This window comes from Hylobates moloch, unplaced genomic scaffold, assembly GCF_009828535.3.
Source record: "Hylobates moloch isolate HMO894 unplaced genomic scaffold, HMol_V3 SCAFFOLD_18, whole genome shotgun sequence".
NCBI lineage: Eukaryota > Metazoa > Chordata > Mammalia > Primates > Hylobatidae > Hylobates > Hylobates moloch.
Genome location: NW_026652293.1, coordinates 8,389,025 through 8,403,771, shown reverse-complemented (window position 1 = coordinate 8,403,771; position 14,747 = coordinate 8,389,025). Strand labels below are relative to the sequence as shown.

Below are 14,747 nucleotides of genomic sequence, written 5' to 3'. Positions count from 1 at the left end.
ATGATATTTTATGTCATACTGTATCACATTATAGTTAACTACAAAACACTGGGCTAACATCCAGAGCCAGAAAGAACAATAATCTTTTTGTATTCTCACTAAAATAATCAAAAAGTACATTTGCTTTTTTTTTTTTTTGAGATGGAGTCTTGCTCTGTCACCCAGGCTGGACTGCAGTGGCGCAATCTCAGCTCACTGGAACCTCCACCAACCGAGTTCAAGCAATTCTCCTGCCTCAGCCTCCCGAGTAGCTGAGACTACAGGTGCACGCCACCATGCCTGGCTAATTTTTGTATTTTTAGTGGAGATGGGGATTCACTATGTTGGCCAGGCTGATCTTGAACTCCTGACCTTAAGTGATCCGCCTGCCTCAGGTTCCCAAAGTGCTGGGATTACAGGCGTGAGCCACTGTGCCCAGCCTACATTTGGTTTTTTAAGAAGAATCTACCTCGACTAAAGCCGTCACTAACTGTCCATAAAGAAATACAAGTTTGTTTGCATTTCCACAAGACATATATTTACTGTGTAGGCTTGAAGCTGGCCAAAATTTCACAGGCTGACACCTACAATTAAGGGTAGTCAAGAAAAGGGTGCTGAGAGCCCAGTTTCCTACCCTTTCTTTCTCTTATTCTCCCAAGACTCCTTACTGCTGGACTTGGAGAAGTCAGAAGTCAGAAGCTTCAGGATGTCCCTGAAGCTTAGGGATGGCACTCTCTCCAAACTGAAACATAATACATCCTCCAATTGCTCTAAATCAATAATGCCATTACTTCTTAAAGGCCTATATGTAGAATTGGACACTTTTACAAATGACATAGCAAACTGGAAGTTATGACCTGCTTACAGGCAGAAAAAAAGAAAAACGTCCTTTTGATTTACTGATCTTTAAAATTTAGTTAACTCCAAATCCCTTTATTGACTAAAAATTATTAAGTTAGTAAAAGATCTATGATCATAGCAGACTTTTACTTCATTGTTTTTGCCTGAATCCTGATTTGATAAAGCTTTTATTTAAAACGTTGTATTCTCTTAACCCAAGTAATGATTTTGAATTAACTAAAAGGCTTTAAAAATTATCTGCACCACATTAACAAAAGAAAGGTTAAAAACCTTATGATCAACGCCGTTCCTGGTTTTTAAAAAATCTTCTAGCAACCAGGGGAGGTGGCTCACGCCGGTAATCCCAGAACTTTGGGAGGATGAGTCAGTTGGATCACTTGAGGTCAGGAGTTCGAGATCAGCCTGGCCAACATGGTGAAACTCCACCTCTACTAAAAATATAAAAATTAGCCGGGCATGGTGGTGTGCACCTGTAATCCCAGCTACTTGGGAGGCTGGGGTGGGAGAATTGCCTGAACCCGGGAGGTGGAGGTTGCAGTGAGCTGAGATCACGCCACTGCACTCCAGCCTGGGTGACAGAGCTACACTCTCTCTCTCTCAAAAAAAAAAAAAAAAAAAAACTTTTAGTAAACCAGGAATAGGAACTTCCTTAATTTGATAAAAGACATCTTCGAAAACCTACACCATAAGTCATATTCAAAGGTAAAATATTAGAAGTATTTCCTTTAAAATCAGGACCAAGGAAAGAATGTCTACTGTCATCACTCTCCTTCACTAGTGTAATAAAAACTCTTAGCCAGCACAGTAAAACAAAAAGAAAGACATACAAACCAGGCTACAAAATAATCTGCAGAAAAAGTATTATAATTGCAAAGAGTTTATTATTGTAAAATCAATATACAGAAGTCGACTTCATTTCTATACACCAGTAACAATTTAAAATATGCTTTAAAAGAGGTCCTATTCCCAATGGAGCAAAAATTAAAAGCCTACCTACTAATAAAGCTAACAAAAGATGAGCATATCCTTTACTAAGAAAATTATACAAACTTACTGAAGGACACTAAAGGAAATTTCAATAAATGTAAAGACATTAAAATACCCATTTAAATACACAGGACACAAAGATGGAAACAATAAGCAGGGGATTCCAAAAGGGGGAGCGAGGAAGGCAAGGGTTGAAAACATAGTATTGGGTACTATGTTTACTACCTGGGCGATGGGATCATTAGAAGCCCAACTCTCAGCACCACATAATATACCTGTGTAACAAACCTGTGCATGTACCCCCTGAATCTAAAATTTTAAAGTAAATAAATAATCCATTAAAAAATACCGATGTATATATGGAAACTTGATATATGACAAAAACTAACATTGCAGCTCAGAAGAAAAAAAAATGGACCATTGGAAAACAGTATTGGGAACAAATTGGGGTAGATGTACTTCTCTCAATTTATTCTGCTAAGTACAGCCAATCCCCCTGGACATTATACCTAAAACAAGCTTATGAAGACTCTGGAAGATATAGAGAGAAGGTCCACAGGCCAGAGAGCTTGAGACTCAGGGAAGACAAGGTGGTGAGTTCCCGGGTTTTTTTTTTTTTTTTACCTTATATATCCTGGACTGGGAGCTGGAGGAGCTGACAACCTGGAAACACCAAGGGATGCAGGTGAAAAAAGCTCCCGGAAAAGCCAAAAGACAAGGAAAAGGGCAGCCTGGTAAGACAAAAAACTTCTTGACATTAACTGCCCTGTGGCAGCCAAACAGCCCATCTCCACCCCAACCAGCCAAGGTACATGAGAAGCCTGGACTTTCACCCCCATGTGGCGAACCCTCCTGCTCCCCGCCTGGGTGATGTCAATGGAGCCCACATGGGAGCTCTCCCAGCAGCCCAGCAGTAAGGAGGCATCCCCTGCCTCCACCCACACCCCAAGGTGTCCCCAGTGGGAGCCTGGACTTTTACCTCCACCTGGCAGCAAAGACGCAGCGCCCCTCTTTTCCCACCAGCGTAGAGTCAGAGAAGGTCTGCTAAAACAAGATTTAAAAGCCACCTAGAAGGCTGGGTGTGGTGGCTCATGCCTGTAATCCCAGCACTTTGGGAGGCCAAGGGAGGTGGATCACTTGAGGTTAGGAGTTCGAGACCAGCCTGGCCAACATGGTGAAACCTCGTCTCTACTGAAAAAAAAAAAAATTAGCTGGGCATAGTGGTGGGCACCTGTAATCCCAGCTACTCAGGAGGCTGAGGCAGGAGGATTGCTTGAACCTGGGAGGCAGAGGTTGAAATGAGCCAAGATCACACCACTGCATTCCAGCCTGGGTGACAGAGCGAGACTCCGTCTCAAAAAAAAACAAAAAACAAAAAACAAAAACCACGCAGGGTCTCGTGAGGGGAGACCATAATAGACACTGACATCAAGATGACACAAATGTTGGAATTATCTTACCAAGATTTTAAAGCAGCTGTCATAAAATGTTTCAATGAACGATATGAACATGTTTGAAACAAATGAAAAAACATAAATTCTTTGCAGAGAAGTAGAATATATAAAGAAGAAGCAATTGTAAATTTTAGAACTGACAGCCTGCGCAGCAAAACGAGATCCCATCTCTAAAAATAAAAGATAAAAAAAATCAGCCAGGCATGATGGTGTGTGCCTGTAGTCCCAGCTACTCGGGAGGCTGAGGCAGGAGGATCTTTTGAGCCCAGGAGTTTGAGGTTACAGTGAACCATGATTGTACCACTGTACTCCAGCCTGGGTGACAGAGTGAAATCCTGCCTTAAAAAAAAAATTAGAACTGAAAAAAATACAACCAAAATATGGACTCAATGGCAGAATAGAGAAGACAGAGAAAAGAATCAATGAATTTGAAGATAGAACAATATAAATCACCCAAGCTGAATGACAGAGAGAAAATAGAAAAAAATAAACAGTGTCTCAGGTTCTCATGAGATTGTAATGAAAGACCTAATGTTTGTGTCATCAGAGTCCCTAAAGGAGAGAAGAATGAGGTGGGGCTAAAAAAAATTTTGAAGAAATGATGGCTTAAAATGTCCCAAATTTGGCAAAAGACATAAATCTACAGATCAAGAAGCTGCATGGACCCAAATCAGATAAACCTAAAGAAATCCATGCCAAGACACATCATAATCAAACTCCTGAAAACTTTTGTGCAATAAAGAACATTATCAGGAAAGTAGCCAGGTGTGGTGGTGCATGCGAATAGTCCCAGCTATTCAGGAGGCTGAGGCAGGTGGATCGCTTGAGCCCAGGAGTTTGAAACTACCCTGGGCAACATAGTTAAAAAGACAATGTGTAGACTGGAAAAAAAACTTGCACATCATATATCTGGGGTCTATTATCTAGAATATATAAAGAATTCTTACAACTCAAAAAGAAAAAGAAAACCCAGTCTAAAGATGGGCAAAGGACTAAAACAGACATTTCTTCAGAGAAGATATAGAAGTGGCCAATAAGCACATAAGATTCCTTATAATAAGATAACGACATATCTTGATATAACGATGTCATAAGATAATGACATCATTAGTCATTAGGGAAATGCAAATCAAAACTACAATGAGATACAACTTTATACCCAGTAAAATGGCTATTAAAAAAAAAAAAAAGGCTGGGCACAGTGGCTCACACCCGTAATCCCAGCACTTTGGGAGGCCGAGGTGGATGGATCACTTCAGGTTAGGAGTTCGAGACCAGCCTGGCCAACATGGTGAAACACCATATGTACTAAAAATACAAAAATTAGCCAGGCATGGTGGCAGGCACCTGTAATCCCAGCTGCTTGCAGGGCTGAGGCAGGAGAATCCCTTGAACCCAAGAGGCAGAGGTTGCAGCGAGCCGAGATCGTGCCACTGCACTCCAGACTGGGTGACAGAGAAAGACTCTGTCTTAAAAAAAAAAAAAAAAAGGAAACTAGCAAGTGTTAGCAAGGATGTGTAGAAACTGCAACCCTCATACACTGTTAGTGGTAATGCAAAATGGCCCAGCCACTGCGGAACACAGTTAAGTACTTTCTCCGGAAGTCAGACATAGAATTATTATATGACCCAGCAACTCCACTCCTACGTACCTAGCCAAAAAAAAAAAAAATGGAAATCAGGTACTCAAACACTTGAACATGAATGTTCATAGTGGCACTGTTCACAACAGCCAAAAGGTAGAAACAACCCAAATGTCCATCAGTGGATGAATGAATAAACAAATTGTGGTATATACATATAATGGAATATAATTCAGCCATAAAAAGAACGAGGTGCTGACGCAAATACATGGACAACATAGATGAACCTGAAATACCTTATACGAAGCAAAAGAAGCGAAACACAAAACATCACACATTGAATGATTCCATTTATGTGAAATCTCCAGAAGAAGTAAATCCATTAAAACAGCAGATTACTAGCTGCTGCAGTGGTGGGGTGGGGTGGGGTGGGGTTGGGGGTGGAGTGACTGGGGGGTAACTGCTTACTGGGTATTGGTATTTTGGGGTGACAAAAATGTTTTGGAACTAAAATAGAGGTGGTGGTTTCACAGCGTTTTGAATGTACTAAATGCCACTAGATTGTGAACTGTATTATTTGTTTATTTATTTATTTAATTAATTAATTTATTTATTTTTTGAGACGGAGTTTCCCTCTTGTTGCCCAGGCTGGAGTGCAATGGCTCAATCTTGGCTCACCACAACCTCCACCTCCCGAGTTCAAGCAATTCTCATGCCTCAACCTCCTGAGTAGCTGGGATTACAGGCGCCCACCACCACACCCAGCTAATTTTTGTTATTTTTAGTAGAGATGAGGTTTCACCATGTTGGCCGGGCTGGACTCGAACTTCTGACCTCAGGTGATCCACCTGCTTTGGCCTCCCAAAGTGCTGGGATTACAGGCATGAGCCACCAAGTCTGGCCTATTTATTTATTTATTTTATTTTGAGACACAGTCTCGCTCATGCCTGTAATCCCAGCACTTTGGGAGGCCGAGGCAGGCGGATCATGAGGTCAGGAGTTCGAGACCAGCCTGACCAACGCGGTGAAACCTCATCTCTACTAAAAATACAAAAATTAGCCGGGCGTGGTGATGCGCGCCTGTAATCCCAGCTACTCGGGTGGCTGAGACAGGAGAATCGCTTGAACCAGAGAGGCAGAGGTTGCAGTGAGCCGAGATCGCGCTACTGCACTCCAGCCTGGGTGACAGAGTAAGACTCGTCAAAAAAAAAAAAAAAAAAAAAAAAAAGTTAATTTTATGTTGTGTAAATGTCATCTCAATTTTTAAAAATCTCGATTTTTGTCATCGTACTGTGATTATATAAGTGATATTATGTCTTTATTCTAAGGAAATACATACTGCAATTTTGGGCAGAGGTCAAAAAAACATGATGTCCGCAGTTTGATCTGAAATAGGTCAAGGAAAAAAGATAGATAAAATTGTAAAACACAGATGGAAAAATCTTAACCATTGGTAAATTTGGGAATGGTTAGATTCAATATGACCATGTAAGAATTCTTTGTTGGAAACTTTCTGTAAGTTTGAAATTATTTCAAAATAGGCTGGGCATGGTGGCTCATGCCTGTAATCCCAGCACTTTGGGAGGCTGAGGTGAGCAGATCATCTGAGGTCGGGAGTGCGAGACCAGCCTGACCAACATGGAGAAACCCCGTCTCTACTAAAAATACAAAATTAGCTAGGTTTGGTGGCGCATGCCTGCAATCCCAGCTACTCAGGAGGCTGAACCAGGAGAATTGCTTGAACCTTCTGTCTCAAAAAAAAAAAAAAAAAAGAAAGAAAGAAAGAAATTACTTCAAAATAAGAACTACAAATATAAGCACATTTAATTTTTAAAAGGCACCAAGAAGAGAGTAAACAGACAAGCCAAAACTACTGGAAGATACTTGCTACACATATAGCTAACAGAAGATTGGTAACCACAATATATAAAGAGCTTCTATAAATTAAAAAGAAAAAGGTAAACAACCTAATAAAAAATGGGCAAGAGACATGAATAGGCATTTCACAGATGAGAAAACACAAATGACCAATAAATGTGAAAAGATGCCCAAACTTATTAATAATAAAATACATAAAAATTGCAACAATAAAATACCATCTGACACCCACCACACTGACAAAAATAAATCTAGCAAGGCTAAATTCTGAAGATTTAGAAAAATGGAGCATTTGTTTTTTTTTTTTAAGACAGGGTCTTGCTCTGTCACCCAGGCTAGAATGCAGTGGCAGGATCAAAGTTCATTGTAGCCTTGAACTCCCAGGCTCAAGCCATCCTCCTGCCTCAGTCTCCTGAGAAGCAAGGACTGCAGCTGGGCACCACTATGCTCAGCTGATTTTTTTCTTAAATTTTATTTTTAGAGACAGGGTCTTGCTATGTTACCCAGGCGGGTCTTGAACTCCTTATTTGAACTCCTCCCCCCTTGGACTCTCAAAGTGCTGGAATAATAGGCATTAGCCACCATGCCCAGCCCCTGGAGCTCTTAATATATAGCTGGGGGAAGCAAAAAATGGTGCAACTATGTTGTAGAGCAATTTAATATAATCTCTTAAGTTGAACGTGTGTAGACCCCTTCCATTCAGCAGTCCTACTTGTAGGTACATTCACACAATCACAAAAAAAATTCTTACACATATACACACTGGGTCCTGTACCACAAAGTTTGTAACAGCATTGTTTGTGTTAGAAAAATTTGAAAATGATCCAAATGTCCAACAAATAGGGAATGAATAAAAATACTTCTCCAATAATTCTATATAGCAGTGAAAATAAATGAACTAAAGCTACCAAAAATGACCATGTAAGCTCTCAGCATGAGGCTGCATGGTAAGGGAAGCTGCAGAAGAAAACTTGCAATATAACATCATTTAAATAAAATACAAAATCATGAAAAACTGAACTAAAGTTTGTGGATACTATAAAGAAAAGGGAAAGAAGGATATGTAGAAACTTCAGGTTAGTGGTTGCCATGGGGGAAAAGGAAGATGTCCCAAGAGGGATACACTGGGGGCTTCAGCTGATTCAGCAATGACTTATTTTTCAGTCTTTGGGGTGGGAATCCAACTTCTCATTACGTAATTCTTTATTCCTTTTCATACGCATAATGTATTTTATTTTAAAAGATTTTCAGACACAGTTTTTTCCTCCCCACTTGGGCAAATTCCAGCTACCAATCTGCATATGTCAGCCCATTTCTAACTGTGCTGATTTCTGTGCCATGGTTTTAGTTTGTGATGGGAAGGTTCACCAAGAAGTGCCTCCCATGGACTCTCACTACGTAGCAATCATCAGAAAGATCAGCCTTTGCTTCCATGGGAAAACAGATGTCCCGAGTCCTTCTGTAATACCATGGAAAGGACACTGAGGGGAGCTATTTCATCACTCAGGTGCCTGGTCGTTTTTCCTCCCCTGTGGCCTTTTGATGTAATGGAGAGGGCAACAGAATGGAAATTAGGACACTAGATTTCTATTTCCAATTTTCCTCTAATCCTCTCTGTGGTCTTGGGCAAGTCGTATTCCCTTTCTGCCTGTTTCCTCATCTGTAAGATAAGTCACATAGCCTCCTCCAAGAAGGCTGGGCAGCACAGCAAGACCTCATCTCCACAAAAAATGTAAAAATTAGCAGGGTGTGGTGGCACACACCTGTAGTCTTAGCTGCTCAGAAGTCTGAGCCCAGGAGGTCGAGGCTACGGTGAGCTGTGATCACACCACTGCACTTCAATCTGGGAGATAGAGCGAGACCCTGTCTCAAGAAAAAAATTATCTATAATAAATCATTCCTGGACTCATGAATTGTAATGAATAATTCCTGGTGCTTACGAAGCCTCGACAAGTCTCAAGAGATTAAAAATAACTCAGGGGTGCTCATATGGGAGGTACAACAGGAAACTCCCCTTCCTAAAATGAAGACATAGATCCATACTCACAAAGCAAAGTATAATTTAGCTAAAGCCAGTATGGGTGTATTCTTAGATGAAAAAGAAAAGAAACTGAGTTTTCTAAACAAATCCATATTTTTTTCTACAAGAGAACACCACTGCTCATAATTCAGTTTTATGAAAATAAGTAAGTTTACCTTTTTTTTTTTTTTTTTTTTTTAGAGACTTGCTTTTTCTCCCAGCCTGGGTGGCGGGGGGGCGATCCCGGCCCGCTGCCAGCCCCCCCCCCCCGGCCGGTTTCCGCCATTCTCCTGCCTCAGCCTCTCCGAGTAGCTGGGACTACAGGCGCCCGCCACTACGCCTGGCTAATTTTTTTTGTATTTTTAGTAGAGACGGGGTTTCACCGTGGTCTCGATCTCCTGACCTCGTGATCCGCCCGCCTCGGCCTCCCAAAATGCTGGGATTACAAGCGTGAGCCACCGCGCCCGGCCTAAGTTTACCTTTATTATCATCTTGGAATCATTATAATCAGGGTTTGGTTCCACTATTTCCCCCTGCTGGTCTTGAATTTCAAAAACTGGGTTCCATTATACAGAAAAGAAATCAACACTTAATCAATAAGATCAAGACATATTGATCATATCTACCAGAAGGTCAATATTTTTACAGGAAGAATGTTAAATTATATTCCTTGTAAAGATGGCATTTAGCAGCCCCCTTAGCACACGTCAAATGTAAGAAGAAAGGGCTTATTAAGTAGTTAAGAGACTATGTAATTTTCTCTTCGCTTTGACCCAACTTGAATATACAACTACTATTGGGAATAAGGATGTTTTTCAATTAATTAAGAAACTATTAGAGAGATGTTTAACATCAGGTCTTCTAAAACCTGTATATGCTACTTGAATCACACACTACCTAATTGTAGTCCTTTAATATATTTTCCCATGATACACTAGGCCTGCTGGTGGCAGCCTTTGGCGTGGGCCCTGCCTGTGCTATTGTAGGCTTACAAGATATCTCATAAGCAACAATAGAAATTGAGGCACAGGGAGTTAAAATCCTGTTAAAGTTTTGGCAGAAAGACATTGAAATAAACTTACAATTCGGAAGGAAAAGTGAGACATGAAGTTTTCCTTCCCTTCCTTATCGTCCCCTGAGGTGTCAGTATGCTCTACACACTAAGAAAAGAGGCAGAAGGGACATGGACACAGAAGTTTTGGCATGCCTGGAGGCCAAGAAATGGAGTGGTGAGGTTGTGGAGGGTTTCTGCCTGCCTGGTAGTAGAAGAATTAGAGCACTGGGAGGGGTAGGGGGACCAGCATGAACACATTAGTGTGCCCTGGGGCAAGGAAGAGGGACAGTGAGGGGAAGGAAGAGGCCTCTCTTGTAGTGGGGGCTGCAAGGAGGTGTGGGTATGTTTGGTGGTCAAGGAGGTAGTTACGGGTGATACAGAGAAGGAAGTGGTTATTGGGATTGAGTGATTAGTTACACTGAGAAAATCAGAAAATTGAGGCTGAGTGTGGTGACTCATGCCTGTAATCCCAGCACTTTGGGAAGCTGAGGCGGGTGGATCACCTGAGGTCAGGAGTTCAAGACCAGCCTGGCCAACATGGTGAAACCCCATCTCTACTAAAAATACAAAAATTAGCTGAGTGTGGTGGTGTGCGCCTGTAATTCCAGCTACTCAGGAGGCTGAGGCAGGAGAATTGCTTGAATCCAGGAGACGGAGATTGCAGTGAGCTGAGATCGCACCACTGCACTCCAGCCTGGGCAACAGAGCGAGACTCCGTCTAAAAAAAAAAAAAATTAGAAAGCTAAGTGAAAATGTAAATACAGTGAGGCTAATGTAATCTATAATCAGAGGACAATGGAATCACTGTCAGAGAAGTGATTTTATAAAAGTGAATGATTAAAAAGAACATTGGATTGTTAGATTGCAATTGGAGATAAATAGAAACTCATAGTTTTTAATTTTATGTATACTTACATAACAGTAGAGAAGTATGTGTGTATATGTACATAGATACATACATTTATTTTCTAGCTCTGTCCACTGAAAAGGGCCTAGAAGCAGAGAGACCCAGTAGAAAGGTGCTCACTGAAGGCCTAGATCTTGGTTTCCAAACACCATCTTGTGAAAGGAATCAAGGCTCCTGGGGTGGGAAAAGTACAAGATGAGTCTGAAACATCTTTTTGTGCCAGAAACCAAGCAAGTACTCAAATAATGATGAGGACATATCAAAAGGACACAGCATCTATCTATCTGCCAAATCTGGGAAAATTTGAGTATGAAAATAGTGATGTCAATGGATACAACCCATTGGATGAAAAGAAAGCAATGAATTCATACTTACATGAATGAATGAGTGAGTGAGTGAGTTATTGAATGAGTAGGGAGAAAGGAAAACGCTTCTTACAGTAGAATGCCAACTAATAAATGTAGAAGGACTGATATAAATAGAAAATCTCAATATGCCATCACCACAGTGGAAGTTGAGTCAGGCAGAGTGTTCTACAGATACTAAGGTTAACGAGTGAGGGTCTATGAGGAACAATATGTTGGTGTCATTTCAGAATATCTCCCCACAGAATGCTGTTCAATTACAAAGGCAAAAATAATGTTTTGGGGTTTTTGTTTTGTTTTGTTTTGACGCAGGGTCGCTTTGTCAACCCAGACTGGAGTGCAAGGGCACAATCTCAGTTCACTGCAGCCTCAATCTCCCAGGCTCAAGCCATCCTCCCACTTCAGTCTCCCAGGTAGCTGGGACTACAGGCACGTGCCACCATGCCCAGCTAATTTTTGTGTTTTTTGTAGAGAAGAGGTCTCACTATGTTGCCCACTATTGAACTCCTGAGCTCAAGCAATCCACCTGCCTTGGCCTCCCAAAGTGTTGGGATTACAGGCATGAGCCACTATGCCTGGCCAAGAAACCTGACAAACATCAACTTTTCCAGGTAATTAAGGTTAACATTACTAGCAGTGGGACATAGTGACATTGTTTGTCCCGTGGCGATGTAATGAGAAGAGCGCAGAGCCATTTCTAAAGAATTCCTGCCGAGAACGCGTGGCCTCTAATACTAATCAAAAGGAAAAATCAGACAAATCCAATTTGAGGTTCACCCTTGTGATGCTGTGATACAATCAGAAATATGCACTTGGTCTTCTGTCCCCTCTCCTGGCACAGAGCTCCTGAAGCCCTTGTAATTTCCTGAGTAATAGGTGTGATAGAAGCATCTTTTATTATAGTATTTTTGTCTTAGTCCCAGGTTCCTGACACAAGAACTTCTAAGGACCCTTGGAATCTCTGGAGCTACAAGAGTTATCTTTTTGTATGCTAATGAGTTGACTGGTGCCCAAAGACCCTTAGATAGCTTCAAAATGGGGTCTGGTCGTCAGAAAGGCCAACCATGTGATTAGAAGATTTGAACTTGGGGCTGGGCATGGTGGCTTAGACCTGTAATCCCAGCACTTTGGGAGCCTGAGGCGGGTGGATCATGAGGTCAGGAGTTGAAGACCAGCCTAGCCAACATGATGAAACCCTGTTTCTACTAAAAATATAAAAATTAGCCAGGTGTGGTGGCACGTGCCTGTAATCCCAGCTACTTGGGAGGCTGAGGCAGGAGAACTGGTTGAACCTGGGAGGGGGAGGTTGCAGTGAGCTGAAATCGCACCATTGCACTCCAGCCTGGGCAACACAGCAAGACTCCAACTCAAAAAAAAAAAAAAAAGATTTGAACTTGGAGCCCCACCCCCTGACCTCCAGGTAGAGGAGGGGGAGCTGAAGGTTGAGTTAATCACTGATAGCCAATCATGCCTAAGTGACAGAACCTCCAGAAAACTCCTAAAAGACAGAGTTTAGAGAGTTTCTGAGTTGGTGAACACATTAAGGTACTTAGAGGGCAGCGTGCCCAGAGAAAGCATGGAAACTCTGCATCTCTTGCCCTAGACCTTGCCCCCTGCATCTCTCCCATTGGCTGTTTCTGAGCTGTATCCTTTAAAATACACTGGTAAGGAAAGAGCACTCCTGAGTTCTGTAAGCTGTTCTAGCAAATTAGCAAATCCAAGGTGTTGTGGGAACCCTTGATTTTTAGCGAGTCAATTAGAAGTGTGGGAGACCCAGGATTTGAGATTGGCATTTTAAGTGGGGGGCTGTCTTGTGAGACTGAGCCCCTTAACCTGTGGGATCTGACGCTAACTCCAGGTCTATAGTGTCAGAATTCTACTGAATTGTTGGACACCTGGCTGGTGTCTGGAGAGTTGGAGAACTGGTTGGCATGTGGAAAAAAACCCACACATTTGGAATCAAAAGTGTTCTGTGGTTAGAGATAGTTCCTAGTAACCCTACAGAATGAATGGCCTGTACTCTTGAAAACTGTCAAGGGCAGGAATGACAGGGAAAGACTGAGGCACCGTGGCTCCAGATCGAAGGAGAAGGAAGAGATGACAACTAAAGAGAGCGTGTGTTCCTGGAGTGGTTGTGGATGAGAAAGCAAAAAGACATCGTTGGGACAGTTGGTGAAACTTGCATGGGCCCTGAGTACCGGCTGGAAGCATTGAATCAGCGTGGATTTCCTTATCTGGAGGGTCATATGGTGGTTATGTAGGAGAGTGTCCTTTGGTAGGCAGAATACTTACTGGGGAGCCCAGGGGCTTCATGTCTGCAATTTGTTCTCAAATCATTCAGAAAGAGACAATGGTAGGGTACACACACACACACTCACACACACACACACACACACTCCTTAAATGTAGTACAAGGTACCAACTGAGGAACTGGAGTGGAAGGAATGTGGGGGGTGTTTGTACTATCCTTGCAACTTTCTGTAAGTTTGAAAATATTTCGAGAGGTGTGGAAAAAGATTTAAGAACTTTTTCTTTTCCTTTCTTTCTTTTTCTTTCTTTCTCTTTCTTTCTTTCTTTCTTCTTTTTTTTTTTTTGAGACAGGATCTCACTCTGTCACCCAAGCTGGAGTGCATTGGCACCATCATGGCTCACTACAGCCTCAACCTGGGCTCAAGCCATCCTTTCACCTTGGCCTCCCAAGTAGCTGGGACCACAGGTGCACACCACCATGCCCAGCTAATTGTTTTGCAATTATTGTAGAGTTGGGGTTTTGCCATGTTGCCCAGGCTAGTCTCGAAATCCTGGGCTCAAGTGATCCTCCCTCCTTGACCTCCCAAAGTGCTGAGATTAAAGAAGCGAGCCATCAAGCTCAGCTAAATTTAAGTATAAGATTAAGAAGGAGTCCCAAATACTGGGAGGGCACGTATGACTTAAACAAACAAACAACAACAACAAAAAACCAGGCCTCTGTGATCCAGGCAGGAGTCCAAGTGGCGTGATCTGAGATCCTGGGCTCAGGTGATCCTCCCACCTCAGCCTCTCAAGTAGCCGAGACCACAGGTGTGCACCACCACGCCAGGGTAATTTTTTTTATTTTTAGTAGAGACAGAGTTTCACTGTGTTGCCCAGGCTGATCTTGAACTCCTGGGCTCAAGCAATCCACCCACCTCAGCCTCCAAAAATGCTGGGATTACAGGCATAAGTCACCAAGCCTGGCCAGCATATGATTGTTTTTTTAAAGTTCAGTCTGCCTCATTCAACACGCAGGGCTTACAGAAAGTAATCTTTAATTGTATCTGTATATTTCCTTCTATAAATATATCTGTAGGCTCTCGATAAATCACATTCTGTAGCACTTAAATGTTCAATACTAAACATTCATTTTCCATTATGTTGTTTTTTACTAAGTATGTTGTTTTGTACTACAGGTAATTAAATATCATTCTTTTCATGTAACAATAATGTGAATGGTAATAATAGCTCTTATTTGTACTTGCATCTTATTACATATACATATACTACTCTGCTTTGCATATTTTAACTCAATCTTCACAACACTCTGTGAGGTTGAGACTGTTCTTAACCTTATTTATAGATGAGGAAACTAAGACATAGAGAGGTTGAGTGTCTTGTCCAAGTTAGTAGTAGAGCTGAGATTGA

The 14,747-nt window shown here is 41.9% G+C and overlaps 2 protein-coding genes across 10 annotated transcripts in view; one reads left to right on the top strand and one right to left on the bottom strand.

Moving 5' to 3' along the window:
* Nucleotides 1-14,747, top strand: part of RHEX (regulator of hemoglobinization and erythroid cell expansion) — a 919,952-nt gene that overhangs the window by 256,487 nt on the left and 648,718 nt on the right. The window lies entirely within an intron of this gene.
* LEMD1 (LEM domain containing 1) overlaps nucleotides 1-14,747 on the bottom strand; it is a 33,549-nt gene that overhangs the window by 7,713 nt on the left and 11,089 nt on the right. For 3 of the 9 annotated variants that reach the window (XM_058430429.1, XM_058430428.1, XM_058430434.1), the window contains one exon: nucleotides 2,452-2,490. The exons of 2 other annotated variants lie outside the window; for them this stretch is intronic. In XM_058430429.1, coding sequence (XP_058286412.1) covers nucleotides 2,452-2,490 — 39 coding nt within the window. Of the gene's footprint in view, nucleotides 1-2,451; nucleotides 2,559-6,202; nucleotides 6,250-14,747 lie in introns of all 9 variants that reach the window. 4 more of the 9 variants (XM_058430431.1, XM_058430435.1, XM_058430433.1 and 1 more) reach the window with 3 other exon arrangements.